Source organism: Barbatula barbatula, assembly GCF_947034865.1.
Source record: "Barbatula barbatula genome assembly, chromosome: 4".
Lineage (NCBI taxonomy): Eukaryota > Metazoa > Chordata > Actinopteri > Cypriniformes > Nemacheilidae > Barbatula > Barbatula barbatula.
The window spans coordinates 2,696,112-2,707,807 of NC_136768.1; the positions used below are offsets into that span (position 1 = coordinate 2,696,112).

An 11,696-nucleotide genomic window follows, 5' to 3' on the forward strand; every position below is an offset into this window, starting at 1 on the left:
ATAAGCACAACAAACGATGTGAGCATAATCTCACCGTTATTAACATTGTTGATTTAATAGTGAGCAATATTTGCGTGTTTGCAACGCAGTGCTTCAAAATTTGCACGCACAGTTTGTCAACAGTGGCACATTGTCCCAAAGTTGTTTGTGACTTTAAATGAACTCTTCACGGTCTGATCCCTCCATTGCATATCGCAGGAACATACTCAGCATCAGGACCTGTGATGTGACCCAGCGTGAATCATTCCTGATGTTTCCGGCGCTGCATGGAACGGGTGAAGCAAGTGTGTGTGTGTGTGTGTGTGTGTATGTGTGCTTTGCATCAAAAGTGCAAAGCAGACAACTCGGAGCCTTCTGTTCTAACGTTGTGTGACAGTCAGTGGTGCACCGGGGACAGAATGCATAGAAACAACATCTCCGCACTTCTTCATGATGTTGAATCCTAAGATACTTTGTCACAGTGGAGACGTGTGTGGTTACTGCTGTCCGCATATGCTTAAATATCATTTTTTTGCCAGAATAAACATTGACTTGAGTGAACAGGGTAAGAAAGCCATTCCGTGACGTGTGTGTATGTTTGAGGGTCTGGCTTATTCTACATTATGGGAACACATTTACACCAAGGACAATAATTATAAAGTTTTGCATTTTACAGAGGAAAAATAATTTTGGGATTATTTCTTAAACAATTTAATTCAAAGAATAAATCCAAAACAAGAATGGGGTGAAGTCCAACAGGAACACAGACTCTCTCAGGTGTCACGAACGGTGATGCAACACTAGATAATACATACAGTGAACCATCGAAGGAAAAAAGGGCACTAAGACAATATAAAGTGAAACACTAACTAGGGAAGATGGAACAGGGACGGTGACGGGCAGGTTACGAGACTTAAACACTAATATGGGGAACTGATGGAGAAACAAGGCAGCGGGGCTAAAGGACGCGACACCGGAGAGAGAGCATGGCATGACCTTTCTCCAATAAATGTATACAGGTTTAAAACAACTCAAGGGTGAATAAATAATAACAGAATGATTGTTTTCGCTGTTAACTGTCCCCTTAAATATTCCTTTAAGATAACCTCTTTTAGAGGATTAAGTCTACATGTTCAGATAAAGAAAATGTTATCTCAATATAAAGCAATAGATATAAATGTGAAATCTTGTGTTATTTATTCTACCGATCAGCGCTGGACTCTCTAGACATCTGCAAAACATACAAGTCCTTCTGTTTCAGCCGCCTCTTACCGCCTACACCCTCACGCCAAATATACCCATCGCAAACCAGCTATTATTTTCCAACAGACCACCTCTTCATCTCCACGCTCAAACGTCTCGCTGGTACCTTAGTTTCAGGCAAAAAGCATCTCAGACGGAAAGTGTCTTCGTTTGCATCTTTAGTAGTGGAGATGTTATCTAAAGTCTGTTACGTCGTTTCTGAGCAGCTGCAGTCGAGCATATGAATGTCATGTTGGAGCTCACGTGTCGAACGCAGAGGGATAATAAAGTGCTTTTCAGTGGCTGTTGGGCCGTGTGCTGACAGGCTGAGTTTGACCACGCACCATGTCAGCATGTGAGGTTCCTTTATGCTTTCAATCATGTGTACTATATGTACTGTACAGTCATTTGGCACCGTGTGTGTGTGGGAACATATTGAATAAAATACATTGCTATTGAGGTCGAAGAAGAATGAGAGAGAGAGTAACAGAAAGAACGGCAGAATAAAAGTGCATGACACACAGACATAGTCATCAGACATTCACAATCACACCGACTACGTGTGTGTGAAAGAGAGAGAGAACACTGAGAAAAGTGAATCTCTCTCTCTCTCTGTCTCTCTCAGGACAGTTGGGATGAATCATCCACTTCACTCCTCTCCAGTCTGAGTCTTGTGGCAAAACGCTTTTACTGTGAACAAAAAGCTGTATAGGTTAACTCAACGCGATGCAACACATTTCCAGCGAATCAAAATGTGATGTTTAATATAAATATTTACATTTAGTCATTTAGGAGACGCTTTTATCCAAAGCGACTCACAAAGAGTTCGGGGAGCAATAAGCGAAATGTCATACACGGAGCAATAGTACATCCCATTTGAAATTTGGGAGTAATATTGTTAGTAGTTCGCAGAATGAAACAACATTTTTCATAAACACATACGCTGAAAGAAAATAGTTTTACAGATTTTCCATGTCATTTTTTAAATTTGACGTAAACGTAAAATTTCAGTTTTTAATGGTATTTTTTTCTTACAAGGTCAAAAAGACGGAGATAAAGACAAAATGTGGAAAACATGCAACTTTACATGGCTTTACGGTTTATTTCAGAGAATTTCTGGGTAGCGTATCTATAAATAGTAATAATTTATATAATTATATATAGTTGAACTATCATTCAGGCTATTAATGCACTTTTGCCTGCGTCATGCAGTTTGATAAGTAAACCAAGTAACTACACGATTTATTTACATGCATGCACAGAACACAAAACTAGCATTATATAAACCACATGGGAAGAAAGTGAAGGTTCAAGCAATTGAATAACCTGATTGTTTCCACTTTCATTTCTGCTGTGTTTGCGGAACGCTCTACATGGTGCTGATAATGTACACCACACAGTGTTAATGTGTATGAGAGAGATGAGGTAACTCAAGCAAGCCCACGCGTGCCCCAGAGGGCGAGAGAGAGGCAGCGGAAAAGATTAGAGAGCGTTAGTCGGTACGTGTGATCCGTCCTCTAGAGCTCGGGACGTTTCAATAATGATGTATGAGCACTTGGTCTCTCGGGATGCCCGGGATGTAACCCAGATTCTGTGCTCGGGCATGCAAGAAGTGTGTGTGTGATGGTGCATATACACCTATCATGTGTCAGGAAGCTTTGCTTATTTGCATAGCTACCGAAAACAAACAGTATATTTAGTCATTATTTGTGTTTTTCTGGTTTCATTGGCTCTGGATGCTGCTGTCTCGTCTGCAAGCAGTGTGAATATGTTCTTGACCCGGTACAATCTGACACGGCGTGTTTCCATCAGACTGTCTTATTCCACAGCCGGCACGAATTGTGCTCTTATGACTCCATCTGCTGGCTTCAATGCTTATAACGTTTAGCTTTAGCTCTGTTTTATATCTCGATTATTTCTTATAGACAACAGTGAATGCGTTTACATGCACATAATAAAGGAATATGTCACAAACGCTGAGCCCAGATTTGCAAAGTCTGAAATCAAAGTCAATATTATTGAAGATTTGAATAAGAACTCAAACATCTCATCAATTTTGACCTCTTCAAGCCACGTTCATTTTACAGCTTGATACTCTTAAAGGGATACTTCGCCCAAAAATAAATATTCTGCCATCGTTCACTCACCTTCGAGTTGTTTCAATCTGAATAAATGTCTTTGTTCTGACGAACAATTGAATCCAATCCAAAACAAAGACATTGATTGGTGAGTGAATGATGACAGAATTTTCATTTTTCGGCGAAGTATCCCTTTAATGGACACTAACAATTTTAACAATTTTTTTGATTTCTCCTGAGCCAAAACGTATTTATCGTTATTTATCATTTATTTTTTGTCTGGGTTAAAATATTTTCTGTGAAGCGTCTATACAACAGTTTACATTGTGAAAAACTGAATTGAAAAGTGTAGAGTGGAAGCCTATGGGCTTTTTTATAGAAACACTCTTGTATATATTATCTGCATAATGCATAATCTTTTAAAACATCATGTGTATTAGTGTAAACAGTTTTTAGGTTGACTCCCCCCAGCACGTCACAAATACGTAAAACTCAATTTGTATTGAAACGTTCTTCACTATTCCGTAGTATTGTCGCCTCAGACCCTATTCACGACAGTACAGGCGTATTATACCAAAGCCCATCTTTCATCTCTAAACAGGGATGAGAATATCACGTGTCCCCGGAGTCAAATAAAAACAAACCATATGGACGTGTTAGGAATAAGGTACAGTCGGACGGTTGTTAGCGCTTAATAAACTCCTACAGACATCACTGGACCTGTGTCACCTTTAATGTTGTTTTTTTAATGAATGGTTTACTGTACATTCGCCCTCTTATTACGGCCACTTACCACACATGAATAATTGGACAGAAGATTAACTTTATTTATCATGGGAAACATTTACAATGGTGAACTTAAATCTCGCGTGTGATTATTATGTCTGGATAGTGAATTAACCAATCAAAAGCGAGCACTCCGGCGAGCTGCATAATACACGTAATAAATATGTTTATGAAGAGAATGCTACCGGCTTGCACAAATTGAATAAAAGCCGGTGTGGCTCATTTTATGTACTAAAATGCTTGGTTAGATGTCTTCAAGGTTATTTGCTTTGGGTGATTTATTCACTATTTGTTTCTGTGTTCGGTTGGTGGAAGTCTTTTACAGTATTTCCATGTCTGAATGTCACATCTCAATATATTTTGTTTGTCTCGTAATTTTAAGATAGCGGTTTTTGTACGTGTCTGCTTTGCTCATGGCAGAAGTTCATGAAGACTCTTTCAGCTTCAGCGAGGTGAGCAGCCAGGCACTAAAAGGTCACAGTCACGGGAGAGCGGATCATATGACTGCGGTGACACAAGAAGAACGGCTCTATTTCAAACACACACACAATAACGCACGTACACACAGATCAGACTGTGTATCGGTCCAAGCCTTAAAGAATGCAAAACTAACACAGGCCGATACTCACCTGAATGAACAGGTATGTGCTTTCATAGTCCGGAGAAGGTGCAAATGTCCTACTGTATCATCTGTGTCATGTGTTTGTTTTTAAAAACTGTATCAGACTTGCATTCATAGATCGGACCAGTTTCGACTCTCTATTCAGGAACGTGCATATGACGGGATTTGCAGGAAATGTCACGTCCATCACAGACGTCCCCAAAGAGACATGCTCTCTGCGTCATACATTCCTGTTACAGCACACACAGACAAGGGATAATTCTGTCATCATTTATTCACTCTCGTGTAACTGTATATGACACAAAAGAAGATACTTTGAGAAATAGTGGATTTGTGTCCATACAGTAGAAGTCAATGGGGGTCACAATACCGATGTTCTTCAAAATATCTCCTTTCATGTTCTGAAGAGGAAAGAGAGTCAATTAGGTTTGACATGAGGTCGAGGGGTAATGTTTTTTTTTCGGGTGAATCGTCCCTTTATATCAACCACAAGTATTTTCCTTTTTTTGTCATTTCTTTAATAGCACAAACTTAACATTTCTCATTTATTACCAGCGATTACACAAGGCTAAAAACACAACAAAACGTTGAGTTTAATACGAGTTATGATTCAACTTTGAATGTACTTTAAGCTAGTTTTATTTGTGCACACCTGAAAAGCAACAGAGTGATAAATGCCTTTAAAATCTGATTTTCAAAGCGATGTTGGGCCCTTCATTTGACAAGACTGCATCAGTCCACATCGATAGCCCCATCCAGACGTTGTTTCGCACCCTGACTGTACCACCAGCACAGCGAAAACAGATAGAAGGCCAAACAAGTCGGTAAATCGCACAGATAAGTGGTTACAAAGATCATCAACAGAACGACAGAATACACAAGAGCTCTGGTCACATGACCCAAAGACCAGATGTCCCCCCACCATGACAATTTCCTGCTGTTGCCGCCCATCAAAGACAGATGAATTCTGGGTAATGTGGGGTGTTCATCTTCAGCGTCCAAGCCCTGATGGTCACCGACGGGCTCAAAACATCTCTCTTCCTCTTTCTGTTCTGTATTGTCTTTTGGGCTTGATTTGCATAAATCGCTCTCATTGAGTAAGAAAGTCTCACACCGTGATCTCACACTCTGATCTATTCTTTCGTCTCGTTCTTTTCTAATCATTTTCGTCTCCCCGCTGTCTTTCTTCTCGAGCCCGCTGGCTTTATTTAGATCCTCCTTTTCTGAAGATCCCTCGGTCTGTCTATCAGCGAGCGGCTCGTCTCTGATCCCTGTAAATGTCAGGGTGTCGCTGACCGCTCCGTGTGTGTTTTCTTTAACCTTTGAGGTGTCGGAGCGGCCTGTGAATTCTTCAGGTGAGATTCCATCTCCGCCTTTGGAATTCTGAGTCGTGGTGTCAGGTGCGTTTTCAGCCTCCTCCCCTGGGCCTGAGAAGATTTCTTTGCTGTTGCCAGACGCCCCCGACTCTATCTCCGCCGCCTCTGGCTCCCATCCATGATCTGAATGTGTTGTAAGCGTGACCCTTGGCTCTTCCCAAAGCTGGTGTTCTGGAACTTGCCCTTCAGAGGGGCCGGTGACGGAGTACTTTGGTGTCTCTGTAGGGTGAAGTATGGTGCTTGAATCAACCGATCCTTTACAACCGGATTGAGACGTCTCTTCTTCAACCCCCTTGTGTGCGTTTGAAAGCTCTTCTCCCACCGATGGTGTTACGGCGCTGTCTGATTCCGATTGGCCAACGGTAGAAATACGCTCTTGGTCCTGCGTGTCGTCTTGAGCGTTTGTTGTATCAGTGCCGCTCAGAAAATCCTCCCAGGCCTCACAAGCCGATTTGGTTTGATCTTCATCCGTATCATTCGCCACGCTTATTCCATTGCACACATCATGTGGTTTGGCACAGGTGGATGATCTTGCGTTACCACCCCGGTCCATAGAATCCAAATGATCCACGTGCAATATTCTAGGGGGCGTGTCCACACCGTGTCCTTGTTGGTTGTCTTTATTCTGTATACTCAACTTTGGGTTGGACATGGACCAATCTGTTGTACTTTTACCAATTTCTACCATCTGCAGTTCCATTTCTTTCTGAGAGAAATAGTCCTGCGCGCAGGCCAATCGGGCAGCTCGACGTTTCCTCCGCCGATCCATCTGTCAATCAAAGAGACGAGGCATACAGAAGAATCTTAGCTGGTCATGAGATCACAGCTTAAACCCATTGATATTTATTTTATCACCAAACTCAGTGAGAAAGTTCATATCTATAAATGTGATCGATTGTAGGCGACGTGTGGCATGAGCCAGGCTGTACTGTACGGCTTGTGACATTAACAGCTGTTTGAACTTAACATGGATCACAAGAGTTCAGAATTGTCAGCATGTGCGTCACAAGAGCGACACATCAGATTCTTTACATGTTTATCACTTTACATTAAAGTCATCAATTGTTCATGGAATTCTGGGCTGTTAAAGTCAAAGATCAACCCAAAATCTTTATTATGTCATCATGTAATTCCCCTTATGACATGTCAATTAATAATAACAATGATTATTATTAATGATAATTATTTGTATTATTAATAACAATAATGATAAAAATAATAATAATGGTATTATTTTACAAGTAAAATTACCAGTATCATCATTATTATATTATTATTATTCACTTTACCATGATACTGAGAAAATTATAAAACAATGTTGTGAAATAAAGTTATAAATTAGAGTAATTTTTGACTAGCAGATTAGGACTGATAATAAATCTTCTGAAATGTTTCAATTCTATACAGACTGCTCTATTAAACTTGCAATATAAAGACAAAGGTTTCAGAGAATTTAGGAGATACTAAATGATGGAAGAGTTTCTTTTTTGGGTAAATCCACTCGTGTGTTGTGTGTGTGAATGACCGAGAGCTTGTTAATCATACCAGAGGTCTGCAACAGTCCTGAAGCGATTTGGGAGAAGTCATTTTCGCATCTTTGTCAGCCATGCCCTCCTTATTACTCCCAACCCACTGTGTGACTTGATCTGGAAAAGAAACAAACCTATCAGAATCACATTTCCTCGATACCAGATGTCCAACGACGAGACTCACCTGAGATCTCTGCGGGCGACTCTTCCATACAGATCTTTTTACTGTAAATAAAGCAGGACATTTACTTTACTTTAGGACATTTAATCACACACATATGTCTGCACAAACATGCTGTCAACATTCAAGCTGGGATGTTTGGCTTGTTTACTTTAACTAACAGTACCCGAACTGTAATTCATGCTGTGCGGTCCGCACGGTAAAATAGATAGTTCACATATTTTTTAAACACTTTTCAAAAATGACCCGTAAACTTATAGAGAATGACTGCAAGAAAAAAAACTAAAATAACTGTACAGTATTTGCCATTTCTTTTACTGGATTTTTTACAGTTTGAAAAAAGCTAAACTAGACTTTTCAAAGTCCATGTTAAAGTCACAGACATGATCTCATATACGGTTGCTATGGAATTGCTGGAACGTTGCTAAGTTGTCTCTAAAGTTTTCAACTCTACATGTAAACATAGGTTGGTAACTGCACTTAAGGTTGGCTCATTGACAAAATGTCGATGCTCTCTTAGTTGTAAGTCACTTTGCATAAAAGCATCTGCTTATTGAATAAACCTAAATATTGTGGTCGCTTGGTAAGGAATGACTTTCCGTCTCGAGTCTTAAATGTCCAACCCCATGTCTCACACTCACGATATTCTGGAACCATCTATATGTGCTCCCAGAATATGACAACCTCATTCTATCTCTTTGAATGCAAGTCTGTTATAGTTTTTTTATACCATTTGCCAGCCAAATATTGAAGGCCCTGTTGCTCAGAAAGCAAAAGCATGTTTCTTTCCAACATGGTGCACAATGTTTCATTCATGATTCATGTCCGTGGCACAATCAATTTCAGATTAAATTACCTGACACAGTTTAGTAAGTATTGAGGGTTTGTAAGACCTCAAACATGTACTTAAAACTATTTGTTCTGACTGCATCAGGTTGTATAATATTTGCATTTTGCAACATTTCCGACCTGATTGTCTTAAGGCAGCTCCTGATTCCTCTTTGGTTATTCTCATCTAACAATTTGTCTTTGTCTCTCTCCTCCTCTCTCCCTTTCTCTTTCGCATCAGCCCTCCGTCTCTGGTGGCAGAAGAGAACATAGTTCATCCCTCTGTTGTTGCCCCAGAAGGTTCCTACGGCGCTCTCGTACCGCAGGCAGAACTCCACCCGTGTCCCTTCGGCCTCCAAAGGAGGCGTCAACATGAGCAGGAAGGAGAATCGGTCCGTCTCTCTGTCACTGGACCCGGGCACGTACTCTGCCATCAGGTCGAAGTGGCTCTTCCAACCGTCCAGCGTGGTGTGCACATAGACGGCCTTGTGAAAGCAGAGGTTGAGAACGCGGATGATTCCCCGGAGAGTGGTGGATCCAGGGAGAAGCTCGATGCTCTCCAGCTCCAACGTCTGGTCCTGAAGTCTCATCTCCAGCTCGTGGTCAGAAGTAGGAGGAGCGAAGAGACAAGACAGGTAGAATTCTTTAACCACTTTGCGTTCTGCTTCTGCTCCCAGTAATGCCACCGAATCATTCGACGCTGATGAATCTCGGTTGTCGAACTCCTTCACAGAGACCAGGTCCAGACCGAAGGCGTCAGCGAATGACACCTTTCTCCGGACGGCTGCGGGAGGAGGCTCAGATTCCACCTCGTCGGATTCATCCTCAAAACTTCTTTCCAGAGTCTGGTCCGCCATCGTGTCTTTTTCTTGTTGTCTCATCCAGTCTCCGCGGGTGGAGGACTCCAGGTTGGACACCACGGAGGACTCTAGCCCTTCTGCCTGCGTGGACCAAGTCGAATGCAGTGTGACTAGACGCACAGCATCAGGTTGCAGCTAAACATTGTGCTGTTGCCAGGCTTAAAAATAGAGCCAAGAGCTTCCAAACCAGGCTTGCGTGGTCGACGTGGGGAACGCTGATGTGAACTCTTTTAAACCTGAAGCGTTATTGAACGAACTCATAAATTATGTAGCCTAGAAGAATGTTGTCGTCGCGTGGACAAGTTGTCACTATCCTGAAAGGTTGTGCCGATTGCACAAATACTTGTTTTCTCATGTGGTTAACTTTAACAAGGTCCTAAATTAGGATTATATTGTGAATTACGTCCTTTAAAACATTAGCATGTCATCATATTTTGTTGGTCGTTGGGTAAGAACCCATAAGAAAAGGAAATCACAAATTAGTCTAAACATCAAAGAGATTAAACAGAGAGCAAATGGAAACTTTTCCAAAGTCTCTGACATATGAAGATTTCAAATCCACATTATTTGACCTCTAGATTCATTTTACACCGACACAATTTCATTTATTTGATCATTTCTCTCATTTCTTTCTGTTTTGAAACATCTCAGACGAAGTTTATACTTAAATGAAAGTTAACAGAGAACTCCATCAGACCTTCATCAACCTCAGAAACATGACCGTGAAACCACACCATGACACATAAATCAGCTCTATAATGAAAGTAGATTTTAACAAGAGATAGTTACAGTATTTCATGGATTTTTATTTTAGGATTGATTTATTAATTTTAATTTAGCTTAATTTTGACATAAAATTACGTAAGTGACCTTAAACTGAGCCAGAATAATTATAAAAACTATTGTTTGCAGTTTTAAAAAAAGTGCATTTCTCTAATTCAGCACTAGGTTGTACTACATCATCACAGTTTTGTGAACACTCGGTTTATGGTGAACGACATGCGGGTTGCAAACATTTCACTAGGTGGCAGCAGACCCTTATGTTTTAGCCAAACGTTAGTTCCCAGCGTTTCCTCAAAACAAATCTAATCAAATGTATATATACAATTGAATAAAATACATACAAAATACACGTGTCGTTTGTTTGTTAGTTTTGCAATGCAAGATGCTTTCTTGATTAAACTGCTGCTCTGGCATTCATGCTGAGGGAGACATTTATTATTCTTTCTTATCAATGAATAAAAATCATTAACACCTCATCAGATATCTGACAGATATTTATTATCAGATTTTATAAGTGTTAAAATTCTACTCACAAAACCAAGTGGAAATCCTGAACATCGCCCTTGTTTAAATATTCGCTTGCTAAACATTTCCGATGTCATGCAAATAATAATAATAATAACAATTGTTTTGTGGATTGTTTAAAAAAACGATTTCACATTTAAAACAATGTTTTCAACACACACACAAATACAGTTAAATCGGGTACGCACAGTAAACATAATTCGTTCAAATAGAGAGTATTATTATCAATATTTGATGAGAAAATAAGTAGGCTAGTTATAACGCATGAAAAAAACAAAATGCACAACATTAATTTTTTTATGGTTCATCATGTGAAATTCATCATGTGACAATGATAAACAGTTACAGAACAGCAAGTGCGCATCACACGCGTATTATTCTTTAAAAAAGTTTAGCCCTTCAAACACTTAAAGGTTCATTACATTTAAGCAAACAAAGATAAAAAACGTTCACAATATCTCCTTCATTTGCTATCATCTCTGATCAAATAAAATTTCTCGAATGAAAGTGCATCTGAATGTGTCGGGTGTGTGTGCATTGCATTTGTAAATGTACTGTATAATAAAAACATTTCAAAAGCTACCTTATATATTATATAGCCTGCCACACATTTCAGCAATACATAAATACAAATGAAATTACAATACAAATACACAAAACAAAACAAAAGAAAAATGAAATGCACCACTGATGCTCGTTTGTTTTAAACACTTCTCCGTATTTACCCAAAGCGAGAGTCTCGACTAAAACAACGCCGACGCGCAAAACTTCTGACGGCTGGCAGGTGGACGTGACGTCACGCGAGGGTCGCAGCGTGCCGAAAAACAACAACATCCACCTCCGCCCGCGTTGTGATAAGCTAGTCCCCCCCAAACTCTTCCCGATACATCTCGATGTGTTGAATCTC

The 11,696-nt window shown here is 40.2% G+C and overlaps 1 protein-coding gene across 1 annotated transcript; it reads right to left on the minus strand.

Annotated features, from left to right (window-relative positions):
* Positions 1 to 5,215: 5,215 nt before the first annotated feature.
* On the minus strand, positions 5,216 to 9,583 carry ppp1r3aa (protein phosphatase 1, regulatory subunit 3Aa). The gene is made up of 4 exons (XM_079455309.1): positions 8,763 to 9,583; positions 7,797 to 7,837; positions 7,629 to 7,729; positions 5,216 to 6,852 (listed from the first exon to the last, which is right to left on the minus strand). The coding sequence occupies exons 1-4, from the start codon at positions 9,500 to 9,502 to the stop codon at positions 5,440 to 5,442; spliced, it is 2,295 nt and encodes a 764-aa protein (XP_079311435.1). The 5' UTR covers positions 9,503 to 9,583; the 3' UTR covers positions 5,216 to 5,439.
* Positions 9,584 to 11,696: the final 2,113 nt, after the last annotated feature.

Bases quoted from the DNA above. Each gene is read 5' to 3' on its own strand.
- ppp1r3aa (XM_079455309.1), bottom strand. From the start codon at position 9,502: ATGAGACAACAAGAAAAAGACACGATGGCGGACCAGACTCTGGAAAGA. The intron at 7,730-7,796 runs GTGAGTCTCGTC...TTTCTTTTCCAG, and splicing joins GTCGCCCGCAGAGATCTCAG to ATCAAGTCACACAGTGGGTT. The intron at 6,853-7,628 runs GTATGATTAACA...TTTGATTGACAG, and splicing joins AGGACTGTTGCAGACCTCTG to ATGGATCGGCGGAGGAAACG.